The following is a 27,772-nucleotide window of genomic DNA, read 5'->3' as shown; positions in this document are numbered from 1 at the left end:
TATCAAGCTCCTCTTTTATGGAACCAGCTTCCAATTTCAGTCCGGGAGGCAGACACATTCACCTCGTTTAAGAGTAGACTTAAGACCTTCCTCTTTGACAGAGCTTATAGTTAGGGCTGAATCAGGTTTGCCCTGGTCCAGCCCCTTGATATGCTGCTATAGGCTTATAGCTGCCGGGGACGTTTTAGGATGCACTGAGTACCTATCTCCTCTTTTTTCTCTCCTTAAGGATGAATTGTCATCTCTCAATCACACCTTACTAACTCTGCTTTCTCCCCGGAGTCCTTTTGACTTCACGTCTCATGGGGTCATCGGACCCTATGAGACGGCATAGATCCTATCTGCCTGATGGATCGTCTGGGTCGTGGAATTCCTGCTCATGACTACGCCACTGTCCTGTTGAGACTCCGCCCACTGTTGAGACTCCGCCCACTCCTCCTCCCCACCGCCATCTGCCTGATGGATCGTGGAGGTCTCCATCGTGGAATATGCCTACTATGAACTATTCATACACTGTCACATTCATTGAATGTATTTTAACTCTAAATATGTCCTTCTGTACACATTACATCTATTGCACCTGTCCATCCTGGAGAGGGATCCTCCTCTGTTGCTCTCCTGCAGGTTTCTTCCCTTTTTTTTTCCCTGAAGGGTTATTTGGGAGTTTTTCCTGATCCGATGCAAGGTTTTGGGGCAGGGATGTCTATGTTTACAGATTGTAAAGCACTCCGAGACTAATTTGTGAAATTGGGTGTGTTCATGGACATCTGGTCAGATGGGTACCTGCGCTGTGACGAAGATGAGCGTGGGGATGTCCAGCAGACTCCTCACGTCCCTCCAGGGCATCTCCTCCCTGCAGGGGGGCAGCAGGGGGGCGGCGGCAATCAGGGCCACGTCCAGGCCCTCGGCCACCAGCATCTCCAGGTACAACCACACCGGGACACCCAGGAGATCCAGTCCTCCACATAGGAACATCGTAGCTCCCTTCATTAAAAAGGGGGGAAAAAAAAAGGGGGGGAAAAAAAAAGGGAAGGAAAAGGAGAGGGATTGGTAAAAGGCGGGGGGGGGGGAAAGGGGGAGGGGGAAAAAGGGGAAGGGGGGGGAGGTAAGTAAAAATTAAGCATGGCTGGTATGGGGGGGGGCCCCTTTTAATGGGAAAAAAAAAAGAAAAAATTTAAATTTTGAAAAAACTTTTTCCAAAACATTTTGAAAAACCGGGGGCAAATTGGGGGAGCCGCCCTGCAACAACCATTTAATTTAAAGGAAAAAAAATCCCATCTCACAGAAAACCCGCCCTTTTCGGGCCCCCCCCCCAAGGGGGGGGAGGAGAAACACAGGGGGAAGGAGGCCCAGGGGAAAAAAGGAAGGGGAAAAAATTGGGGAAACAGGAAGGGGGAAGGGAAAGAGAGGAATTTTTTAGAGGAGTAGAAGCTAGAGAGGGTTGCTTCCCTGGTTGCTGGGGCCAAAAATTGGGTTTAGGGGTTTTAAACCCGGGGCAAACCCTTTACAAACTAATTAAAATACGTGTAAACCCAAAATTTGGAGACTAGCTAACACATAAGTAATTTTTGCAAAAAAAGGGCCAACTCATCAAAAAACCCGGGAAAATTAAAAAAACAAACTTCCCCAGAAAATAAACGGCGGTTCGAAGAGTTTAAAAAGGAGGGAGAATTTGCCCAAAGGGGGGGGCCCTTTTGCTTTCAATGGGCTCTTTCCCCCTGAACAGGGATCCCGATCATTCTGCCGAACCTCCAGGGGGGTAAAACCCTTTTACTAAAAACCTTAAAATAAAAATTTTGCTGTCTAATTCTCCCTTTCGTTGTTAAGTTGAGGGAATTTGACACGCGGTTTTTTAAAATAAAGTTTTGAAAAATTTTACCAAAATTTTTTCCTATTGTTAGGCTTTTTAAACTCCCCCCACCAGGACGATTGGAGAAACAAAAGGAAGGGGAAGGAACACCTCGGGAAGGAACATTGGGAACACCTGAGGGGTTACCGGGGGTGGAGTAAAACACTTTGGAGAGAGTTTCCCCACAGTGTGCCCCCCTCTCGGGCCCGGGGGCCCAGGGCCCCTTGGACCAAATTGCTCGAAAATCCCCTGGAGGAAAAAAACGACTGGAACCCTTCTTAGCTTTTGGGCTTCAGGGTTTTTCGTGGAATGGAAGCCCAGGTGGGAACCCGGTAAAAAAACCCCCTTGTTACCATCTATTTCAACCCCTCCCCCCCCGGAGGGCCATACCCCCCCCCACCACAGCCCCCGGATGGGGGAAAAGAAGGGAGATGAGACCTCGGAGGGGTTTTTTAGGAGCCCGGCCCGGGGGTGAGCCGACCATCGCGGGGGACCCCCCAAGGGAGGGGGGCCCAGGCCCCCATCGGGCCCGGGGCCGGCCCGGGGGGCCTTTTCAATTACCCAGCGGAATAAGGTCTACCCAAGAACAGCCCTTGATAAGGGTTCGGCCCCATAACGGCCCCCTTTGCTTTCTGGACCCATGAGACAGCCCCCCTCGCCTTACCCGGATTTTTCTGCCATTTCACCGTGCCCCCGTCCGACTCCTCCGGCGGGGGTTTCCGGGGCCCCTCACTTTCCCCCACCAATGCCCTCCCTTTCCCGGGGAATTTGGAGAGGTCGGCGCCGCCTCTCAACGGGGGTTTCCTCAAGGCCCTCCGGGCCCTCCTCCCTTTATTGGGGCCCAAGGCCCCCCGGGCCTTTTTCCCCCCCACAGGGGCCCTAAGGCTTCCGGGCCCCTGCCTTCTCCGTAAAAAACTTTTGGCCTTTTCACGCCCTGGTTCCCCCGCACTAACAAACTGTTTTCTGTTTCCCCGGGCACAGGGGGCGGCACTCTCTCCTTTCTGCCCAACCCTTCTGGATTTCTCACCATAAAAATAACCCCACAAGACCGACTCTTTCCCTTTCCCGGGAAAAGGCCCCCCACCCATGACCGACTCCCCTTCCACTTTGGGGCCCCTCCCCGACTGGGGAAACCTGGGGTGACCTGGTCCTCTCCTACGTCCTCAGGCCCTTTCCTGGGTCTTTCCAAAAAGTTAAAGGTCCTTTGGTTTTCTTCTCCAGGTCTAAGCTCTTTTTGGTTTTGCCTTTTGTACAACTCTGCTGAAATAAATCCTTTCAAACAAAGTTTCGACGAAAAACACTTTTCTTTTTTAACGAACAAGTGGCGCAGAATTTTTTTCTAGAATTTAAAAAAAATGGGCTGTTTTTAAAATAAAATAAATAAAAAAGAAAATTTCAAAAAATTTAAAAAAAAAATAAATTTTTAGCTCGGGGTGGGGCCCTCCCCGGTTGGGGGCCCCCCCCTCCCATTAGCAGTTTTGGCAACCTGAACCCCGTTCTTCCCGGGATCACTAGAGTCCTTAAAATTGGGAAAGCAGAAAACAAATTTTCCCCTTTTTTAAAAATGTATTTTAAAAAAATTTATTTTAAAAATTTTATTTTTTTTTAATTTAACTTCAAAAAATTAAAAAAGGAAAAATTTTTCCCATTTTTTACATTTAAAAATTTTTTACAGAAAATAAATTCCAATTTTAAAATTGCGTTTTAAATATTACCCCATTTTTTTCCCATTAAATTTATTATTTCCCCCAGGTTTTAAAACCTGGGTTAAGGGTGGGGCCTCCCGCAAGTGGGGGTCTTTTGGGGCCTCCAATTTTATTTTGAGTATTTCTGAAAAAGCCCCCTTTTTGGGGGCCAAACTGGAAAAATGTTTAATTTTCAAGGGGAAAAGCGAAAACCTTTGGAAGAAATAATATTTTAAAATTTTTAAAATTTCCTTAGAAAATTTTTAGGAGGAAATTTTAAATCTTTGTTCCTTTAAACCCCTAACAGTATATAAATTTTAATGAACATTGAGCTCTGTAAAAACAATGTCCGGTTGGAATTTAGTCAGCTTTCTGAAAAAAAAAAAAAGGCGATTTCGCCCAACCTTTTCCTGCACTGGGGGAAGGTGCCATTTGGGGTTTTCCAAAAAAAATAATTTTTTTGAAAACGGAAGCGGTCATATTTAAAAATTTGAATTGTTTGCCTTTCCTCAAACGAAGTGTCAGGATTAACCAAAAGGAAACCCATTTTTAATTTCCTAAAAGGAAAACGGGTTTGTTTCAGGTTGCTCTGAAAAAAGATTCCCCATAAAAAGGCTGCCCTCCCTTTGGACCCTACTTTATTGTGAAAAGTTCGTTTGGAAAATTTTGAGGTTCCCCCAGCGGGAGCGGGGTAAAGGTCCCGGAAAAAGATCATTTTCATAGTACAAAGCATGCCACTGTGGGGCACGGGAAGTTGAGTTGAAAGGTCTTGACCTTTTTTTCCCTTTTAGGCACACCCCTTTTTTCCTTTCCCAATGGGGGGGGCTCCTTGTGGCTTTAAACCATTTTTGGTTCATTTTTTCCAAACCCTTTAAATCCATTTTTTTTTCCCCTTTTGACTGGTCTGGGGAGTGAACCTCGGCCAAAAATGCTTTTTTCTGGGGAAAACCTGGCTCCTGCTGAGCATTTCACAATGTCGGGGATCACCCAAAGCTAACCTCCAGGTCCTTAGAGGGCCTTTTTTGCGGGGTTTAGAATCCTGAGAAATTTCATTTTCTTTGTAATATCACTGGGTTTTTGTTTTATTTTACAAAAGCCGGGTTTTTAAGAATTTTTTTAGCAAAACCTCTGATTCTTTAAAACCCCCTCCACAGTTCTTTTTTTCCCAAAAACCCGCCTCTGGGAAAAACACTTTTTGGGGCATAACTTTAGGCCGGTGGATTTCTTTGGGCTGGAGCCCACTTACGGTCTCCCCGGTTTTTGGGGGGTTGTTTGAAAACCCTTTTATTTTTTCCTAAGGTTTTACATTGCCACTTTTTAAGTGACTTTCAAAAATTAAGCACACTGGTTTTGTGCCCCCTGGGGGGTAGAACAAAAATATTTCCTTCCTTAAATGTTTTTTTTTTGTTCCTTTTTTTTTTAAGCCTTGTTTTTGTTTTCCCTTTTTGTTCACCGCCCTAAACTTTCTGGCCGGGGTTTCCTTTTTTTTTTTGTGCCATTCCCAATTTTCTGGGCCATTGCCGTTTTCCCTTTCCTGTCTCACCCCTTTTTTAAACTTTCTGGCGTGCCTTTTTCCTTTGTTTTCATTATGTTTTTTTTTTTTCCTAATTTTTGTTAATGCCTTTTTTTTCCACTTTTTAGGCGTTTTGAACTTTTAAAGCCAAACTGTTTGTTCTGGGGTATGGGGGGATGGCTTACCAAATTTGGTCTTTTTCGCTCCCTCCCTGAAAGCGCAAAAGTCCTCCTTTCACCCGCTTTTAAACTCCCGTTTTCTCTCCTCCGGGGGACGGCCTTTCCCCCGGCCGGCCCCTTTCCTTTGGTGGTACTCGCCCTCAAAATCCCCTTTCCCCCCGGTTCTGGTCCATCTTCTTCACCCTCATGAACTCCTCCTCTTCTCCCGCAAAGGCCCCCGTTGAGCTCATAAAGCAGAGCTGATGGTTTCCCCTGGGTTACCCCCCCTGTTTCCCCCGCCCCCAGGGTTTCCGGTGGTCCGCTCGTTTAAAACACTTTTTGGCGGGGCTCCGGAGGGGGTACACCGGGGAATTTAACCCCCCCCTTTGCTCGGCCCCCCGATTGGACCCTGCCCGACAACCCCTTCCGCTTTTTGTGCCTGGCTTAGGGTACACCCCCCCACACATCGGGAAAGAAAAGCTCCTTTTGCGGAGCTGAAAAAACCCTTTTTCCCAATTTAAGGGGAAAAAACACGATTTCCTTTCGTGGCCAAAAAGTTTTCCATGGACTTTTGAGTTCAATGGGGGAAAATGTTTTTCCCGTTTCTTTTTTTCTTTTTTGTCTCGGTTAAATGACTTTTTTTCTTTTTGGTAAACCTGTTGCTGTTGTTGAAAAACGGCGGGGTTGGAAGGTCCACCGACACCGGGGGGGGTTGTCCCGGGGGCCTAAAGGGGCCCCCCCCCAGTACCAAAAACCCCCCGCCCCGGCCGCTCCTCGGGGGAAACCCACCGCTTCGCCCCAGGGTCTTTTTCCCTGGGACTGAAACACACCTTAAAAACCCGGGGGAACTTTTTTTTAATCAGAAATATTTGTCTATTTTGATTGTAAAAATTTAAAAAAATAACTCTTATCGGGAAAATGTTCGGTTAAAGCATATTTAAAGGTTTGATAAAGCTTCTTTTTATTGTGAAAAGAGAATAATTTTCCCTTTGGGGGTTTAAAGTAAAAAGAACATCCCATTTGTCCCGGTCAAAAAACCCCCGAGGGGGGGCCCAAGACCCCAACCCGGCCGCTCCCCCGCCCCAGTTCCGCCTTGCCAGGTTGTTTACCCATGCCCGAAAAACAAAACAACTTTTTGCGGAAAAACCCTTTTAAAAGCCCACCCAAAGAGCAAAAAACCCCGGGGAAGTCAAACTATTGGGTCAAAAAACCTTTGGCCAGGGCCACTGGTTAGAAATAAGCATTTATTTCATAAAATTTAAAAAAAGGGCCTTTCCCCCAAAATGTTTTCCCCGATTACATTCCCTTTTGTAACATTAAAAACAAAACAACCTCCCTTACCTCCTTTGTTCAACAACCCTTTTTGGGCCCACTCCCCGGGGGGGAAACACTTCCGGGAAAGGGGGTTAAAACTCAAACCCCAGAAAGACATTGTTTGTTGTTTTTGGACTTTAACGCTTGCGAAAAAAGCTTTTTTTTACTAACTCAAACCTTTTTCCTTTTGGGTGTTTAAAAAACGCCCCCAACGCGAAAAAAAAAATTTACCAGTATATAAATATAATTAAATTTTCCAAAATTTGTTCCGTTAATTACCATTTTTGGGGATTACCCAAAAAAATTTTAACGCAAAAACGAAACTTTGTTTACTTCCCGTTGAATTGGCACCCCCGATGCAAACCCCATCCGTTTTCCCGCTGCCCCTCAATTCAAAAAAGGGGGGGCAGTTCCAGGGGGGAAAGGGAAAAAGGTTTTTTTTTTCCCCGCTGGGGCCCGGGAAACCCCGGTATTCTCCAACAAAAAAGGGGAAAAGTCAAAAAGCATGCCAAAACCCCAAACCAATTTTTAGTTTAATAAAAAAAAAACTTTTAAAAAGAACCGTTTTCTTTGCTTAATTGGCGAAAAAAAAAGGGGGGGCCCATAAGAATTGGGGAAACTTGTTACCCCCTTTGGTGAATTTGATTTTTGTAAAACGAAAATGGCCCCTCCGGGGTTCTAAATTTTTTCAGAAAAGGGCCCACTGGTTCGCGGGGGTTTTAAAGATCGGCCAATGGGGCAAAACCCTTTTTAGTCTGGGCACGAAGAAAAATTCACACTCGAAAAATTGCGGGTTTTTGAAAACACAGCCGTTAATTTTTTTTAAAAGAAAAATTCTAAAGGAAAATACACCTTCTGGTTTTTCCTTTTTTGAACATTTGGGGTTTTTTAAAAGTTTAAAATTGGTTTAAATTTTTAAATTTTTAAACGTTGAAAAATTTAAAATGAAAAAAACGTCCAAGTCCCATGCAAAAAAGTAAAACCCCCAAGCCCCTGTCTGGGGGTTTCAGTGAAGTGACAGCCCAGGCCTTAAAAACCCTTTTTTAAGGGCTGGATTCCCGGGGACCATCCCCCATTTTAATCCCTGGCTCTGAACAGGCCGGGGAGTTTGTTCCCCGGGGAAAATAAATTTGGTAAACGAAATCCCCCGGGCCTTGAAGACTTTTGGGCGTTAAATTCAAGCTTATAAATTTCATTGAAGAAAATAACATATTTCCCCTTTTTATGGTCCCTTGTCTTTTAACTCCGGCCACTCACCCGCCGCTTTGTGAAAATCTATGCAGGGAAACCTTTGGAGGGGAGAGCATTTTTGAAAATTTAAAGGGATAGACTCCGGGAAAACCCTTTTTGGCAAATTTGCGTAAAAACCACTGCCATCCGTTTTTCAAAATAAGAGCGCTCTCCGTTTCTCAAGGGTTTTTTTTTTTTTGGGGTGAAAGTCTGCTGTGAACATGCCAAATTAAAGCCTTCTAAAAGAAGAAAATGCCCTTTGGTTGCCCCCCCCCATTTCCAACATCAGGGGATTTGGGCCCCATCCCCAAATATTTACCAAACTAAAACTCAGGGTAAACTTACCTATTTTTTAAAATACATGTTATACAATTAATTTTAGATGTTTTACAATTATATTTAAAAAATAAATCTTTTTTTTTATACATAATAAAGTTGGGTAATTTATTTGTGTATGATATGGGTGTTTCATTTTCCCAACAGCCTGTCTCAAAATTTTTAAATTTGTGGTCTATTTCCCCGTGCTTAAAAAAAAATTCGGTTTGGGGATTAAACCAAAAATTTATTATTTATTCAAGTAAATTTATTTGCTGAGGGTTAAGTTAAATTTAATATTTTTTAAAATTAATTAATCAGGGGTTTTTTATTTTTAAAATTTTTTTCAATTACTGTTTAAAAAATTAAAAAACAAAAAAAATTTTTTTAAAAAAATTTTTTTATTTTTATAATTTTTTTACTTTGAAAAAATATAAATAAATGTTTTATTTTTCCAAAATTTATAAATTATTTTGGATTTTAAATTTTTTTTAATTTTTATTGTAATTATTAATAAAAATTTATAATAATAGACTTTTCAAAAAAAATAATTTTTGAAAGTAATAAAAAAATTGTCTTTTTTTTTTACAAAATAATTTAAGGAATAATGAAAACCAGGGGCATTTTGACTAAATATCTTTTAATCCAGAAAACCACCCCAAAAAACCAAATTTGTACTTGTACTTTGTTTAAAATCCCGGGGTTTTTTCCCAAAGGCCCAAAAGCACTCTTTTTTTTGTTTTAATTTATTTTTTCTAATTTTGGACAAAAGATTTTTATTTTTTTTATTTTGTTTATTTAAATTAATTAAGTTAAATTAGATTTAATTTAAAAAAATTTTTATTTAATTTTTTTTCAGTGGAATTTTTCATTTAAAATGTTATTTATTTTAAATATTTGAGATTTCATTAAAAAATGATTTTAAATTTATAGATGTTTAAAATCGTCATGGGGAGAAAGATTTTAAATCCCAAATTTTGAAAAAATATTTAGAAAGGGGAACATTTTTTTGAAAAATTTTTTTGGTAAGAAAAAATTTTTATTTTGAAACTTTGTAAAGTAAATGTTTATTTTTACAAAAAATGCAAAATCAATTCATTTTATTTTTAAATGCAATCTTTTGTAATTTTTTTAAAAAACAGTTTAGTTTGGGGATTTTTTAAAAATGGAAAATTGTTTTTGATCTTTTTTTAATGTGTTTACCGTGCTCGATTGGTCTAAAATGTTTCGGCTATTTGCCCAATCCATGTGGGCCCGATTGACCCGGGAATCGATTTTCGCCAAAGGCCGGTTTTTAAAACCCTCAGGACCGCCCTTGTGTAAGCGTCCGTCATGGGCGGGGGAGGAGGGCTTGTAGGTGTAGGAAAAGGGTTTGTAACGGTTTTTGGGGGGTTGGTGGAGAGGGGCCCCCCGGCGCGGTGACCACCCGTTTGCGTTTGCCACCCCCCAAAAAAATTTCTCAGGCAAAGAAACATTTAAGGGGGTTTGGGTTTTTTCCCCCCCGCGTGTTAAAACGACGTAAACCTAGCGCATCAACCTTTTTCCCCAAAGACCCAATACCAAAAAATTTTTAAAAGCACAACAGAAGAAGGATTTAAGGGGGCCCGGCAGCTGCGGTTTAAGCAGCCCCGCCACCATCGTTTTATAACGCTAAAAATCGTTTTTAAATTTTTTTTAAAAACCCCCCAAAATGAGCCCCGCGCTGCCCTGCGCCGTGGAGGGAATCAAAAGCGCTCCCCTGGAGTTCTGTTGTGAGGAGCCACTTATCAGCCAATCCAAAAAAAGAAATGGGCTACACAATAGCCAATCAGAAAAGAACGTATCTGTTGTATCTGGGTAAGCAACCAATGAAAATAAAGCATCCTGGAATTGTGCGCGACTGATATCTGTTCTGGGGCGGGGGGGGGAATAGATATGTCACTCTTGCCTGTCATAAAAACTTGAGAGCCCTGTTACTGACATGTGGTTCGATTAAGTACTCACTCATTGTTTGTTAAGGCTGCCCACATAGCATTTATCTTTTTATTTGCAGGCCTAGGAAAAGGACCCTCTCAAAACATTTCTAAACAGCACTTTGAACAAGTAAGATGTATTATAAAGAATTTAACATGAAGACAGGACATTTCTTAATAGAATTGGGCATAGTTTTGGCTTTTGGCAACATTTGGTCACCCCCGACAAAATCTCACTCCAAGGTCTTTTGAAAAGTTGGCAGCTCTCCAGACGTGTTGTAGGAGTGGCCTCTCAGGACCCGTCTGACTCACTAGGAAATGCACATTTTCATCGCTTAGCCTCCGTGTCACGTTCTTTTGATGTAACGCTAATGTTTTAAAGACTAAACACGGAGGACTTTGCTGTAAAATGCCATACCTGTTCGGGAGGCTGTAGTTGAGACACCGAGGACACGGAACGAGGACAAAGTAGGTGCCTCTGCTGATGCCTGTTCAATATACTACTAACTTCAATAAATAGTTGACAACACGCTCTTGTTGTCAGTCTGGTGTTCATGTCATACGTCGTTATCTGACGTCCAGTCGATGTGAGACCAGTTTACTCTTCATACAGTGTGTAATGAAACATGCAGCCCGTGGTTTACACAGCTCGCCCACTGTGTGGGAGGCTGATGACTCATTAAGTTGTGGTACAACACTGTGCTGTCTCACATCTCTTATGTTCTATATTCAAGACTACGGATCAGCATCTATCATCGTAACTCTACTCTACCTGTACAGCACTCAATAGTCAGATTAAACATGACTGTTACCTGTTATTGTGTTACGATAAGGACCCACATTGAATTACTACACACGAGTGTGTCTTTAGAAACATGACGTGGGACGGCTTGCTCCAGCCTCCATTTAGGATTTAGTCTGCATTAACGAAACGTTTCCATCTTCATGATGAACACATCACTTGTTGATGTTTATTTAACTCTAAATAGGTCGGAAATCACACAAAAAATCTGAAGTTGGAAGACACTATTTCCTCTCAGTTCTCAGGAGGAACTCAAAAACTAAATTATTTTTAACGTTTTATTAAATAATATTAATGTTAAAGTTAAAGTCACCTTAAAAGAAATATTGTTATTCATAATTTTCCAATATTTGATCTTTTTTTTAAAGCTCATTAAAAGTGTATATAAGAATGACACTGCTTTTGTAATGATGGCATGGGTCTGCCTGTGTGCACGGCACCTGTAGAGGGAAAACCTTTTTGATTTATTTTCATTTACGCATCGATGCCGTACCAGTATATTTAGCAGTGGCCTGAAGCGTGAGCTCAGGTTCAATTAGGATCGTGTGTTGTGCATTATTATTATTATATATATATTATTATTTGTACGTGCCAGTGATTATAGGAGGGGAGGAGACGCACAGGTTTTTTGTTTTGGGGACTTCAAAGTCTTTGGGACTTTCGGGATCCGGGGATTATATTGTACTTTGAGAGGGTCTAATTATTTGTTGTATGTGTTCATTTTGGGTCTTGCAGCGATGCATTGAATTTGATATAAATAATAATATTTGGTTTTCCGCAATTTCACGCAGGTTAAGCAGGGACATAACAGCCGTTAGCAGAGCTGCCCATTCTCTTAGAATAGCGTATTGTATCTTTCCCCTTAGGATTAAGTTGTAAGGGAGAATGGTGACACTTTGTTTTTATGCATTACCTCTGCTATGCCCATGATTATTTTCAGCATCATTTAATGTGCAGATATTGAGTGAATCAAAGTTAAAGTCACCTTAAAAGAAATAATCGTATTCATAATTTTTAAATATATATATTTTAACGTTCATATGAAAAAGATATATAATGTACAACGTCTTGTTTGAGAGCTCATGCTATCTTCATGGTCATTTTCCAAGATTATATTACACTTCCAATAGATTTCTGTTGAAGTGGATCCAGTTACTCTTCTGTTTTTTTGAGTACATTTTAGTGTGATAGTGTTATTAAATGTTCACACTATGATGAAGGTGAGGACTTGGATGCATACCTAGACAGCATGGCTCATCGATCGATGGCGACCACACTGCAAAGGGCTGTGCCAGATTGTCTGTTCAATTTGTCATCGGGTTCCTTCCTCTTCCATCTCAGTACTGGCAACGTTCGTTCTGTCCTGATGTTTACTAATGTCATTGTTATTGTTTTGTATTTGTGTGTTTGTACATGAAGAGCAACAAATACACATTTAGTCAGACTCCTTGAACGTCTCCAGTAATGAAAGTTTACATCAGTCACCGTTGTTCATAATGTTCTCCCTGCAGATGTCCAGCAGCAGGTAGGGATTAAAGCAGATGTCCCCCCTGAGGACCAGGACCAGGAGGACCCGGAGCCCCTCCACATAAAGGAGGATCCGGAGCCCCTCCACATAAAAGAGGAGCCGGAGCTCCTCCACACACTATCAAAAGTGCTCATGAGAAAGAAACCATTCAGTTGTGACGAGTGTGGGAATAGGTTTACAGAACAGGGAAGTCTGAAGAGACACATGAGAGTCCACACAGGAGAGAAACCATTCAGTTGTGGGGAGTGTGGGAAAAGATTTGCACGTCAGGGACATCTGAAGACACACATGATAGTCCACACAGGAGAGAAACTATTCAGTTGTGGGGAGTGTGGGAAAAGATTTACACAACAGGGAAGTCTGAAGACACACATGAGAGTCCACACAGGAGAGAAACTATTCAGTTGTGTCGAGTGTGGGAATAGATTTACAGATCAGGGAAGTCTGAAGAGACACATGAGCGTCCACACAGGAGAAAAACTATTCAGTTGTGATGTGTGTGGGAAAAGATTTGCACGTCAGGGATATCTGAAGTACCACATGAGTGTCCACACAGGAGAGAAACCATTCAGTTGTGGGGAGTGTGGGAAAAGATTTACACAACATGGAAGTCTGAAGACACACATGAGAGTCCACACAGGAGAGAAACTATTCAGTTGTGATGTGTGTGGGAAAAGATTTGCACGTCAGGGATATCTGAAGTACCACATGAGCGTCCACACAGGAGAAAAATCATTCATTTGTGGTGTGTGTGGGAAAAGATTTACAGATCAGGGAAATCTGAAGAAACACATGCGTGTCCACACAGGATAGAATGTGTTTCTTCCATTCGTGACACATTCAATCTGTAAATTGTTCTATTTCTAATGTGTTAATTTAAAAAGTTAAATGTTTTTAATTGTTTCCCATGTCATTTGTTAGTAAATGAGATGGTAGGCAAAGTGTTTTTTAATTGTTTGATGAATCTTTATTAAAAACAATGACAACATACTGAGTGTCTTTGATGGAGGAAACAAACGAAAAACTACAAATACGTCTGTATTTAAAATGCATTTTCCCTGTAATGTTTTAAATCTACATAAAGAGCGTTTGCAAGTTCACTTTTACTTCTGAAACTTTGTTACACTTTCTGTTACAGAGCCCATTTTGTATAATTCTCAAGAAATAAGTTTCTATGTAACTATAAACTCACAGGAAGATTCTTGGAAAAGAGTTGATGGATAGTTAGCGGGAAAGTAGAGAGACTTTTTAACTGCCTTTACCAATTAGTGTCTTTTGTTACCTAGAAAGCCTTTTATTGTAGTTGCACTATTGTCTAAAGGCAAGCAAATAGTTTAAAATAAACCCCATCAGAGGTTAACTTGCACAGGAAACCTCTCGCGCCTGACCGGGCAATCGCGGAAAGCGTGAGGCTCCCCACCGACCGACCGTCCGTCCATCCGACCGGCAGCTGCTGCTGGAGATGCAGTTTAAACGCTACAACGACCCCAACTTCATCCTCACCGCCTTCGCAGCAAGACTTTCACTCGCAGGGTAACCGCACTATTTCTAGCCGTGTTACTGACGGTATTTACCATTAGTATTATCAGACCGTCTAACGGTGTGTTCTCCTAGAACACCATGGCTCGCCACTGGGAGAAATGGGGAGGTGGAGGATGCCGAGAATGGAGACCCACCCCCGAAGAAAGGGAGGAGAGGAAGGAAGAGGAAGATGAGGAGCAGGATAGATGAGGATGACAGCGGTGAGACTCTTACGTTGTAATGAAACGTGTGGGCTCCATGCTGTGTTCTCTCTGGTCTGCTCTGTCTCTGTTGTTTCTGTGACGCAGAGGAGGACCATGCCGAGCTGGAGGAGGACGAGGCCGAGGAAGAAGTTGCGCACCCCGATAACGTGGTTACACAGTCGTGTAAATACTAGGGCTGTCAATCGATTAAAAAAAATTAACTAATTAATCGCACAGTTTGAAATTGCGATTAATGTCTCATTAATCGCGATATTAATAATATACAAGTTAAAAGTTAAAGTTCATTCTTTTTAAAGACAAAACTTCACACAGAGCTGTGTTTTCAAAGGGGCTCCTACATATACAGTGCCAGCGAGGTATTTAATATCGTGGATGATAAATTGTTTCTTCAGTGAAACATCAGATTAGTAAAAAGAAAAGAAGTACATTGAGACCCCATTGGTCCTGTCATCTTTAACATTGAACACAGCAGAACCAGTGGCCTTGGCCAACTGACTGACATTCAAATATGTCACGTTAACCCTCTGGAGGCTGGGCTCATTTTATACATTTTACAAACAAACAAAAATTCACCGTTTAACCCCTATGTTGCCTTCGGATCATTTTGACCCGAATCAATATTACACCCTCCTGCCGCCTTGAGTTAATTTGACCCCATTCAATGTTTAATGTCGGTGTTCTTTCGGTAGTCAACAAACAAACATAAAGTGCCTCACACTTAAACTTGGAAAACAATATTAATTCTAATAATTTTCTAGGTTTTAATTGCTGGCGTCAAATTGAACCCAAAGGGTAAAATATGTTAGTAAATATAAAGGTAACAGGAGGGTGAACTATTGAATCGGTCAAAAATGACCCAAGCGGGGAGGGTTAAATATTGTCAGGTCAAAATGACCAAGGCAATCTAAGGGTTAAAGTGTTTCTCTTCTTTTTAAACACAAAACTTCACACAGAGCTGTGTTTTCAAAGAAGCTCCACATATAAAGTGCCAGCCAGGTATTTAATAAATGGATGATAAATTGTTTCTTCAGTGAAACATCAGATTAGTAAAAAAAAGTATATTGAGACCCCATTGGTCCTGTCATCTTTAACACTGAACAGCAGAACCAGTGGCCTTGGTAACTGACTGACATTCAAATATGTCACGGTAACCCTCTGGAGGCTGAGGCATTTACATTTACAAAATAAATTAAATTCACGTTTAAAGTCTTTTGCATGTGACACACCCCACGTGTTTTACATCAAACATTCCAGAACAATCTCAGCTCTGAAATGAGCCTCATTGTCTCGCGCCGTGTCCTCTGGTTCTCTGACTGAAAGGCTGCTAAATGAGCCTAACCTGTGAGGTGGGAGGTCCTTTGTGATTTACTGAGTGTTCATTGGTTTTTCCCAAATGTTGACAGACAAAGCAGATTGACCAATCACGGTGAAGGTTTCGTGTGACGAGTTCTTTCCGGCGCTGGCGTCACCCGACACGCGCCCCTCTGTTCCTCTGTGTATCAAAGGGGAGGCGGGAGGAGGAGCAGGAGGAAACCCGACTGATTCATCACAGTTTAAACTGATTTCTGCTCCTTATTTTCGCGGAGAAATGATTGTTTTAAAAACGGAAACAGTGTCAAACCGTACTGCTGCGGTAAAAAAAAAAAAAACTTTGCATTAATTGCGTTAAAATATTTTAGTGCGTTAAGCGACCAAATTAATCGCATAGATTAACGCGTTAACGCTGACAGCCCTAGTAAATACACATGCACGATAGCTTGCATAGAACCCTAATTGTATATTTAGTGTGGTCCATGTCCATCATGGTCTGCTGGCTGGAAGCATCAAGCTGAGCCCCACCTGTTGGATGAAAAGCCTCACTTAGCTCCTTCACTGTAAGGCGTATATACATATTCTGCAAGGAATATTAATTCATTATAGGGCAATATTAGACTGTTTATTTATTAAGCCACTTTACAAATGACCTAACTCCCAAAACATTGAGCTACTAAATACAATGAAAATAGATTAATATGACAGAAGAGCTCCATAAGCAGGGTTCGTACAGTACTTGCAATGCCAACAGTTTTGGAAAAGTCCTTAAAATGTGTTACATTCAAATGTTCATTTACGATGAGTTTGAAATAATTAATATGTTTTTTAAAACAAAGACACTCAAAATATAAGCCGGCATACACTCCTTGCAATTTGTTTTTGTTGTGTATGAACTAGGGCTTTCAATAGATTTTAAAAAATTAACTAAACTCAAATATGTCATGTTAGAGTGTTACAATAGCAGGATCATTTTATTTCACATGCCCATCCAGGCAAATTGGTGGAGCCAAATGTTGTTAAAAACAAAATAAATATGATATGATTTCTAATGGTCCAAAATAATGGTAAGCGTATGAGTGTATTTCAAAGGAAGCCACTGACTGGTCGATACGTGCGATGCATTGAGTGGGCAGCGCACCGTGTATTGAGTGGGCCGGTCTGACAGTAACTCCCGGGCCACTTTCCCCCCCCAGTCCGCCCCTGGACACAGACACAGTCAGCCATTTTGTCGAACACAAGCTAACGTCATGCTAGCATGACATCCACTTCTCTTCCTATCCAGCAAGAGAGGCTGTCTATGTGTAATGTGTACATGTAAGAATCTGTGTGTGTGTGTGTGTGTCTTTGGTTGTCTCATGAGAACACCTGTGTGCATCAAACATCAAAGGTTGCCATAGTGATCACTTCAAAGGGTCAGTGGGTAGCAGGTCCGTCTTTCAATCGGGGTTGGAGGTTCACTCCCTGCCCTAGTCGATGTGTCCTTGAGCAAGACACTTAACCCTTAATTGCTCCCTGTAGCTGCGTCTACGGTGTATGATTGTAAGAGGATTGTAAAGCTAAATGACATGTAATGTAATGTAATGTAAAAAGGGAAGACAGTTGCCAGGATTAACATGGAGTTAAAGCTAGGGAACTCCTATCGTAATGGATGTGATGGTGCTCTGTGGGGCAACATGTGGACTTGCTCCCTCGTTAAGGCTCCTCTAGAAAGATCTGGGAAACTGTTGGGGTCCATAGCCACATGTCTACCACAAGCACAAGATTCACTACTACTGTACCAGAAAACAATGCCTAAAGAGTGAGAATTGCGGCCGTAGTGACGATATACAATCGTTTTCTCCGCAAGATCCTGACGCAGCCTTCCCCTCTAGCGATGGCGGCACAGCTCTAGACTTTCACACACACAATCATTGAAAACTCCAAGAGGTGCTGGAAAAACACATCAAACTAAAAGGGGGACAGTTAAATAACTATAAGAGTTATCAAAAGTATAAAGTTATAGCAGAATTTTTTTTCAACATTTAAAAGGTGGAATGGTGTATTTAGCTTACGGCATGGGTGTCCAAACTTTTTGCAACGAGGGCCAATTGTGATAAAGTAAAGATGCCCGGGGGCCAATAGTTCCTTGAGACATTTTTTAAACCACAAAAGTTACATGAATATACACTGTTATAAAACAATTCATTTTTACTGTCACAATTACTTTTATTTTTTAAATGACAATGTAACCACATATAATATAACCAAGTCTGCCTTTCATTCAGTCAGATAACAATGAAAAAGCTGTATATAGAATACCTTACATTTCTATGAGTTACATAACGTTGCTTAATGAACATTTTAAACAGGAGTTATAAGTAATGCAATGTGGTCTGTTATCATTACACTTAAAAACTCATTAATTTTGGCCTTATCTTTTACTAGATCTTTTCAGAAAAGCAATAGTTTGTCACATCTACAGGTTTTTCACTGTTAATGACATGTTACCGTTCAACACACTTCACATTTAGCTTATTGTGGCTGCAATCAACCTGTTGTGCACTGAATACCTTTTCAAGATAATATCAATAAAGTGCAACCTGTGAAAAATTTAACAAAATAAGATCAAATATTTGGGCATAAAGAGTTTTACTGAGCATTAGTTACACTGCATATCTTTTCAAAGTAACAATAACGCTCAACCTTTGAAAAACAAAACAAGTGCAGATATGTTTGAATCATCACGTTTTACTCTATGTGTGATAAAATGGGCTTTCCACTACACCTTTTTAAAACGGGGTTGCAGGCTTGCACTCTCAATAAAGCTCAATGTTGAGCTCTTGTTTTGAAGGGCAACAGCTGGAACGCTGGGAGGTAACACCTGGCAAGTCGCCAAGAATCTAGTCTGCATGCGCAGTGTAACCGGTTAACGCCGTAACGCACACATTTAAACTAAAGTAGGTGACAGGCATTTCGCTCTTTATTTATTAATGACTTAATTTTATGTCTGTGTAGTTTGTAATATGTGAAGTTCTCAAACAAGGACTTGAAATAAAAGAATCTGCATTTCCCCTCGCGCCCCACCTCGTCTCTTGAACCCGGAGCAGAGAGCTACTCTGAGACGACTTGTCTTCACCACCATGGGAACGCAGAGGTGTCGGTTTGCTGTTCACGCGTCATATTGGACGCTCTCTGCCGGCTGGTTGGAGCGTGCTCAGCTGTCTGTGCGCATGGGGGCGGAGCTCCGCCGCGATACCGAGAGCCAGGAGAAGTGTGAACGCCACCACGTAGAGACAGAAATGACATGCCGCTGTGTAGATACGATCAATAACAGACGACCGTTTAGTTGAATAAAACAACCTGACATTACTTATGTTGTAATCTGGCGCTATCAAGAACATTTCAGTGGGGCGGACCCCCACCGTGTTCTCATAGTAGGGGAAACACTAGTAATTCCCACCGCTCCTGAAAGCGGCGGCCCTCACTGTCAACTTTTCTCCTTTTTTATTGCCGTCGCCATGGCAAATAGTTTTCGAGAAGGGTTCACGCCACGGATGCAGAGCCAGATACATTAGAAAGGAGGAATTACGTCTTTCAAGTTTTTATGATTTATTTATTCTGACAGATCTGGCGGCGCCCTGAACCCCAACGTTCACCAACCTGACGGAGCTGGAGAGGATCTGTTGAAGAACGGCAGGATCACCAAATCCAGGTGTGACCATGTGTTGCATCATCCCCAAGAAGACTCCTGCTGTAGAGCTCCAAGGTTCTCCTCACCACTGAGACTCGGAAGACTGAGCACCATGGGAGATTTCAGTTTTTCTTTTTTAATAAATTTGAAAAAATGTCTACATTTGTTTTTTTCTGTCAAGATGGAGCTGAGTTACATGAATGAGACATACAATTAATTACTTTTTGATTTTAGCAAATGGCTGCACTGTAACAAAGAATGAACATTTTAAAGGGGTCTGAATACTTTCCGTACCCACTGTATTTTAAACTATTTGCCAATAGTACAACAACAATAAAAGGCTTTCTAGGTGACAAAAGACACAAATTGGTACAGGAAGTTAAAAAGTGTCTACTTTCCCGCGAACTATCCATCACATCTTTTACAAGAATCTTCCTGTGAGTTTAAAGTTACATAGAAACGTATTTCTTGAGAATTATACAAAACAATGGGATCTGGAAGAGAAAGTGTAACAAAGTTTCCGTAGCACAAAGTGAACTTGCAAAAGTCTCTTTATGTAGATTTTAAAACTTTACAGGGAAAATGCATTTTAAATACAGATGTATTTGTACAGAGTTTTTAGTTTCCTCCATCAAAGACACTCAGTATGTTGTCATTGTCTTTACTAAAGATTCATCAAATGATTAGAAAACACTTTGTCTTCCATCTCGTTTACAAATAAAATGGAAACAATTAAAAACATTTTACTTATTTTTTTAATTCACACATTAGAAAGAGGACAACTTACATATGGAATTTGTCACTACTGGAAGAAACACATTCTATCCGGTGTGGACTCTCATGTGTTTCTTCAGACTTCCCTGTTGTGAAAATCTTTTCCCACACTCATCACAACTGAATGGTTTCTCTCCTGTGTGTACCCTCATGTGTCTCTTCAGATCTCCCTGACCTGTAAATCTGTTCCCACACTCATCCTGAATGGTTTCTCACTGAATGGTTTCTCTCCTGTGGACCTCATGTTTCTTCAGATTTCCCTGTAATGTAAATCTTTTCCCACACTCGTCACAACTGAATGGTTTCTCTCCTGTGTGTACTCTCATGTGTCTCTTCAGACCTCCCTGTTGTGTAAATCTTTTCCCACACTCGTCACAACTGAATGGTTTCTCTCTGTGGACTCTCATGTGGCTCTTCAGATCTCCCTGACCTGTAAATCTTTTCCACACTCGTCCTGGCAGTTGGTTTCTCTCCTGTGTGGACTCTCATGTGTCTCTTCAGACTTCCCTGTTCTGTAAATCTTTTCCCACACTCATCACAACTGAATGGTTTCTCTCCTGTGTGGACTCTCATGTGGCTCTTCAGATGTCCCTGACGTGTAAATCTTTCCCCACACTCGTCACAACTGAATGGTTTCTCTCCTGTGTGTACCCTCATGTGTCTCTTCAGATCTCCCTGACCTGTAAATCTGTTCCCACACTCGTCACAACTGAATGGTTTCTCTCCTGTGTGGACTATCATGTGTCTCTTCAGACCTCCCTGATGTGTAAATCTTTTCCCACACTCGTCACAACTGAATGGTTTCTCTCCTGTGTGGACTCTCATGTGGCTCTTCAGATCTCCTGACCTGTAAATCTTTTCCCACACTCGTCGCACAACTGATGGTTTCTCCTGTGGACTCTCATGTGTCTCTTCAGACTTCCCTGTTCTGTAAATCTCTTTCCCACACTCATCACAACTGGAATGGTTTTTCTCTCCTGGTGTGGACTCTCATGGCTCTTCAGATGTCCCTGACGTGTAAAAATCTTTTCCACACTAAGTCTACAACTGAATGGTTTCTTTTTCTCATGAGCGCACTTTTGATTGTAATTCATTGGATTTGATCTATTGACGCTGTGTTTACATCCCACATGACCCTACAAGGCTTCCTTATATTTCAAGGCATCTGCAGCAGACTCAGCTGTCCTGGTCTCCTTCCAGACATTGTCCCATCTACACTTTCAGGTCCAGATCATCTGACAAAGCTTCTTGCCACTCACCAGAACTGGTTAGCTTCAGTCTCAGAAGAGTCTCAAGCCTCTTCATCAACAGCATTTGGATGTGAATGACAGCGATGTGGTTAGGATCCTGTCTGGTCTGATCCCTACAGTCCTCTCTCCATCAGTTTCTGTTTGTGCTCCGATGCAGCTGAGCTGCTAGCTGGAGAGCTCCGCCTCTCTGTCTTCTCCTCCTACCTCCGAGGTTTGATGAAGCTTTGAGGTCTGAGGTTCGTTCGTCATCTTCACTCTCCAAAGTAACAGCAGAATGAGGGGAATTTGGCGATGTGACCTCCTCCAGCACAACTGGCTGAATGAGCTCCCTCTAGGCAGGTCCAGGAGATCCCGCAGGTCTTTTGAGGAGGAAGGAGGGCTCGGCTCTCTTTATGTGGAGGGCTCCGGCTCCTCCTTTATGTGGAGGGCTCTGTGTTCTCCTTTGTCCTGGTCCTCAGGGGACATCTGCTTCCAATCCCTACCTGCTGCTGGACATCTGCAGGAGATACATTATGAACAATTCGCCCCAGTGACTGATGCTTTCATGACTGGAGGCGTTCAGGAGTTACTGACTCAATGGGTATTTGTTGCTCTTGTGTACAAACAATACAAATACAAAACAATAACAATGACATTAGTAAACATCAGGACAAGAACGAACGTTGCCAGTGTACTGAGATGGAAGAGGAAGAACCCGATGACAAATTGAACGAACAATCTGGCACAGCCCTTTTGCAGTGTGGTGTGGCCATCACGATCGTTGAGCCATGCTGTCTAGGTATGCATCAAGTCCTCACTCTTCATCACAGTGTGAACATTTAATAACACTATCACACTAAAATGTACTCAAAAATGACAGGAAGAGTAACACTGGATCCACTTCAACAGAAATCTATTGGAAGTTTAATATAATCTTGGAAAATGACCATGGAGATAACATGAGCTCTCGAACAAGACGTTGTACATTATATATCTTTTTCATATGAACGTTAAAATATATATATATATTTAAAAATTATGAATACTATTATTTCTTTTAACCCTTGTGTTGCCTTCGGGTCATTTTGACCCGAATCAATATCTTTACCCCTCCCCGCTTTGGGTCATGTTGACCGATTCAATATTTCACCCTCCTGTTACCTTTATATTTACTATCATATTTGCCCTTTGGGGTTCAATTTACGCCTTAAGCAATTAAAACCTCCAGAAAATTATTAGAATTAATTTTGTTTCCAAGTTTAAGTGTGAGGCACTTTATGTTTTGTTTGTTGACTACCGAAGAACACCCGACATTAAACATTGAATGAGGTCAAATTAATCCTAAAGCGGGGGGAGGTGTAATATTGATTGAGTCAAATGATGTCGAAGGCGTTTTCTTCTAAAATTAAGGTGACTTTAACTTTGATTCACTCAATATCTGCACATTAAATGATGCTGAAAATAATCATGGGCATAGCAGAGGTAATCAATAAAAACAAAGTGTCACCATTCTCCCTTACAACTTAATCCTAAAGGGAAAGGTACAATAGGCTATTCTAAGAGAATCGGCAGCTCTGCTAATGGCTGTTATGTCCCTGCTTAACCTGCGCGAAATTGCGGAAAACCAAATATTATTATTTATATCAAATTCAATGCGCATCGGCTGACTACAGACCCAAATGAACACATACAACATAGTAATTAGACCTCTCAAAGTACAATATAATCCCTGGATCTCGAAAGTCCCAAAGACTTTGAAGTCCCCAAAAAAAAAAAAACTTGCGTCTCCTCCCCTCCAAAAATCACTGGCACGTACAAATAATAATATATATATAATAATAATAATAATAATGCACAACACACGATCCTAATTGAACGCGAGCTCATTCTTCAGGCCACTGCTAAAAATACTGGTACGGCATCGATGCGTAAAGGAAAATAAAACAAAAAGGTTTTCCCTCTACAGGTACCATGCACACAGGCAGACCCATGCCATCATTACAAAAGCAGTGTCATTCTTATATACAGTTTTAATGAGCTTTTTAAAAAATGATCAAATATTGGAAAATTATGAATAACATTATTTCTTTTAAGGTGACTTTAACTTTAACTATAATATTATTTCATAAAACGTTAAAATAATTTTGTTTTTGATTTCCTCATTAAGAACCGAGAGGAAATAGTGTCTTCCAACTTCAGATTTTTTGTGTGATTTCCGACCTATTTAGAGTTAAATAAACATCAACAAGTGATATGTTCATCATGAAGATGGAAACGTTTCCTTAATGCAGACTAAATCCTAAATGGAGGCTGGAGCAAGCCGCTCCACGTCATGTTTCTAAGGTACACTCACTCACTGTGGGGCAGTAGTGACAATGTGGGTCCTTATCGTAACACAACAGGTAACAGGTATGTTTAATCTGGACCAGTGAGTGCTACAGGTAGAGTAGAAATTCACGATGATAGATGCTGATCCGTCGTCTTGAATATAAAACATAAGATGTGAGACAGCACAGTGTTGTACCACAACTTGATGAGTCATCACAGTTTCCCACAGCGGTGGGCGAGCTGGGTGTAAACCACGGGCTGCATGTTTCATACACACTGTATGAAAGTAAACTGGTCTCACTCGACCTGGGCGTCAGATAGCGGCGTGTAACATGAATATCAGACTGACAACAAGCGTGTTGTCAACTATTGTATTGAAGTTAGTAGTATATTGAACGAGCATCAGCAGAAGCACCTACTTTGTCCTCGCTCAAGTATTCCCGTCTCCTTCTAGCCTCTCCCGAACAGGTATGGCATTTTTCCAGCAAGTCTCCGTCTTTAGTCTTTAAAACGTGGCGTTACATCAAAAAAAGAAGCGTGACAACCCGGAGAAGTTTGGCGATGGAAATGTATGCATTTCTGAAGTAGGTCAGAGGCCAGGGTCCCTGAAGCCACTCCTACAACACGTCTGGAGAGCGCCAACTTTTTCTCAAAGGACTTTGGAGTGAGAATTTTGGTAACGGTGACCAAAATGTTGCCGCGCACGCAACCCACACACGTTGGTGGGTATAATATCAGGAAATTTGAATTAATGTGGCGTTGTACCCATGTTGTACACATGTTGTACCCTGCACTCAGGCCTACCTTAAAGAATTAAAATGTTTTTAATAACTCTACTCTCATTTACCAAAGCACTTGTGCCTGCTAATTCTATTATTGCACCAATATCCTGTCTTTATGTTAAATTCTTTATAATACATCTTACTTGTTCAAAGTGCTGTTTAAATGTTTGAAGGTCGCCTCTAGGCCTGCAAATAAAAAGATAAATGCTATGGGCAGCCTTAACAAACAATGAGTGAGTACTTAATCGAGCCACATGTAGTAACAGGGCTCTCAAGTTTTGATGAAAAAGTGGGAATAACCCCAACCCCAGCAGAATTTTGGAGGGTTTTTTAGGGGCGGGGTTTTCTCCCCAAAAAAAGTTACTGTTGCCCTCCCAGTGGGGCCCCCCCCCAAACCCCTTAAGCTAGAACCAAGGGGTTTTGGGGTTTTTCCAGCATCCTGAGGACGTCTGGCGACCAATAGTCGAACCAGTGTCATTCACGAGTCTCACACTTTAGATGTCATTGGACTATGAAGAACATTATCTTAAGTGTTTAACCGGCAATGTATTTCTGAACCGAAAGTTTGCAAAGTGCAGGCATATGACCATCAGGAAATGACTCCAGCTCTTCTTGATTTCTACGGATAAGCTTTATAAACACACCTCCTGTTTGAGAGTTGATTTGTATCCAGCTTCAGCGGCTGCATGCGCCCCATATTCCTCAAGCCAAACCTCCAGGAACTCAGAGTGTAGGAGCTTGCCGTAACCACACCTCTCTCTGTATTGGCCGTCAGCCGCAGGTGGTTTCATCGCCCACTTACAAAGTCATCACACGCCCTGTACTCTCCTCCCGTCCATCCCTAATCACCGACCACTGCAGAATCACAGAGTACTTCTCAATGGCGACTCCGTGTTGTCTGGACGTCACTGTGTCAGGGTAAGAGGAAGGAGACAGAACAGTTCCTGGGGCTCAACTCAGACCACCGTCCAGACAGACGCCCTCTGACAAACTGGTCTGCCATAGTATATGATCCAGGATTGTGAGTCGCACAGGCCACTCAGTTTTCCTCAGCACAGTGGCTGTGGTGTTAAGCACTGGAAAGTCGAAAGTACTTCACAGAGACACGGTTCATCCAGTTTGGCGTTGCGCACGTGATGATAGCATCACTCCCAATGAGTGGTAGAAATTGAGAGGGTCCAACATGTTTCACCTCGGCGGAGGTGGGCCAAACCAGCCTTCCAGACCTTCATCACATGGGAGTGGGCGACCGGTCGGTAGTCTGAGCGATGGTGCTGACTTTTGGGAAGGGACAGGACGAGCTTCCACACATGGGATCCCCAGCCTCAGGCTGAGGTTGAAGAGGCGTGCAGGACACAGAAGCTGGGTGGCGCAGGTTTTAGGACCCTGGGGTGATCATAGGACCTTCAGTCTGCGCTGGTGTAGTTTCTCAGCTGTCTTCTCACCTGGTCAGTCGTCAAGAAGATGGAGGGGGAGGCCATTTTATTGAGGGCTCGTGGATGTGCAGCTCAGCAGGGGGACAGAGGAGAGGTGTTTGGGAGGTGTATGTGGAGGAAGGAGGGCTTGAACTGAACCTATTGAAAAACAGTTCATCTTGGCCCTCTCCAGGAACCCCTGGCGTCTCCATCCACCTTGAAGCAGTTATTGCTTCATGCCAGACCAACCTCCCTTGTGTTGTTAGCTGGAGTTTGGCCTCCAGCTTCTCCTGAGGAGTCCTTGCCTCCTGAGCTTACTCAGGTTGCGCTGGGCTTTCTCAGCTCATCCTGTCTCCAGACCTGAAGCAGCTTTCTCATGTTAGAGCGCCTTCAGGTCCCTGGTGATCAGCTGTTGTTGGGGAAGCAGCGAATCCGTGATGGGAGGTGGTGTGTTCACAGAACTTGTTATTCCGTGATGCATCGGTCATACTTTGATGTCTCCGTGCGGTCCACAACACATCCCAGTCCGTTGACTCAAGCAGTCCTGTAGAGCGTCTTTAGCCTCCAGAGACCACCTCCTCACAGTCCTGGTGGTCACGCAGCCTCTTCACCAGAGGAACATACCTGGGTGTCAGCGGACCAGGTCATGATCAGACCTGCCGAGGGGAAGGGCAGTGGCGCTGTATGCGTCCTTAGTATTAGCATACAGCAAGTCCAGAGTTTTATTGTTCCTTGTTGGGCAGTCTATGTATTGATGGAAGGTTGGCAGAGCTTTATCCAATGTGGTGTGGTTAAAGTCACCAGTGATAGCCATGAATGCTCCAGGCTGATGATTCAGCAGAGCAGACACAGTGGAGTGGATGGTGTCCACAGCTTCCTCAGCGTCAGCTGATGGCGGCACGTACCGACAACCACAATGGCGGACGTGAACTCTCTCGGCAAATAGTACGGGCGCATCCCCACGGCCAACAGTTCAATGTTCGGGCTACAGAAGCGCTCCTTCACGCACACATGGTCCGGATGGCACCACCGTTCATTCACATAAACAGCGATCCGCCCCCTCATCTTACCGCTCTGTGTAGCGTCTCTGTCAGCCCGAACAGTCCTGGAGCCGGGCATGGACGCGCTGTGGTCCGGATAGCCCGCGTGCAGCCACGTCTCAGTGAAGCAAAAGAGACTGCCCCACGGAAGATCCTCTCAGACATTACCAGCGCCGAGCTCATCCGTCTTATTCACCAAAGCCCTCACGTGCCCCGTTATGATCAACGGTACCGAGGATTTGTATCTCCTCGTTGTAGCCGCCCGCTTGACGCCCGATCTGCAAACCGCGAGCCCTTCTCCGTAGCTCCAGCGGGATCACAGGTCTTTCTCCAGGCAGAAGCTTCGGCCTGCACAGCGATCAGCTGAGCACGCGGTGAGAGCGGTCCCAGTCATAGTTATGCTGCGGCTCACCCATACTCACGACAAAGTCTACAAATGCCACTGTAGAAGAATCGTAAGAAGTAGCTAAGGTCCAGTGTCCGACCGAACTAAGACAAACGTGAAAGAAAAGAAGAAGAAAAGAGAGGAAAAGTGCAAAATGAGACAGAGGAAGTAAGCCCCAAAGCGGGCCAGATACTGAAACAAAACCCGCCACCGGGATTCGGGCATCCGGTGAGCCTTTAGCAGGCGGGTCCCCTATGAGCGCGGGAGAGGAAGTCGGCCACGGGGGCCATCCCTTTTCCCCGGCCTATGCCCTCCCTTGAAGCTTAAAGGCTTTTAAAGCCAAACCTCCTACTTGCTTGGACCCAACGGCGAGCCATTGTCGGGCATGGTCCGCCCGAGTAATGAGGCCAGGAGGTTTGGTGTGTGAAGGAGTGGTTCCCACAGAGAGCTTGCTTTACCTCCTCCACCCTGGACCCTCCTCCCTCCTCCGACACCTTTCCCGGGGGAGGGCGCAGGGCGGTCACTCCATTCGGGAAAACGGGCCCCCCGCCCCTGTTTACCCTTTTTCCCGGGGTCTGCATCACTTCCTAGACACGCAAAACACAATTTACACAAGGAAAATATACGTCGGGCGACCGGATGTAGCTAAACAACGGGTGCCAAAGTGGCTCAATGAGACCGCCACCAAACGTATATGTTGACGGTCTAAATGACACGCCAGCTGGACGCCGTGATCGTTTGCGA

General features: G+C 42.9%; 1 protein-coding gene and 1 pseudogene across 1 annotated transcript in view; one reads left to right on the top strand and one right to left on the bottom strand.

Annotated features, from left to right (window-relative positions):
• Positions 1-13,334, top strand: part of LOC130194789 (gastrula zinc finger protein XlCGF8.2DB-like) — a 115,612-nt gene extending 102,278 nt beyond the window's left edge. The window contains exon 2 of the mRNA XM_056415957.1: positions 12,330-13,334. Within this exon, the coding sequence (XP_056271932.1) occupies positions 12,330-13,159 (830 nt within the window). The 3' untranslated portion in view covers positions 13,160-13,334. The remainder of the gene's footprint in view (positions 1-12,329) is intronic.
• A 6,478-nt stretch (positions 13,335-19,812) lies between these two features.
• LOC130194791 (gastrula zinc finger protein XlCGF8.2DB-like) overlaps positions 19,813-27,772 on the bottom strand; it is a 36,575-nt pseudogene continuing 28,615 nt past the window's right edge.

Source organism: Pseudoliparis swirei, chromosome 6 (genome assembly GCF_029220125.1).
Source record: "Pseudoliparis swirei isolate HS2019 ecotype Mariana Trench chromosome 6, NWPU_hadal_v1, whole genome shotgun sequence".
Lineage (NCBI taxonomy): Eukaryota > Metazoa > Chordata > Actinopteri > Perciformes > Liparidae > Pseudoliparis > Pseudoliparis swirei.
Note: the sequence above shows the minus strand (reverse complement) of the source record. Positions and strands in the feature narration are given on the sequence as shown.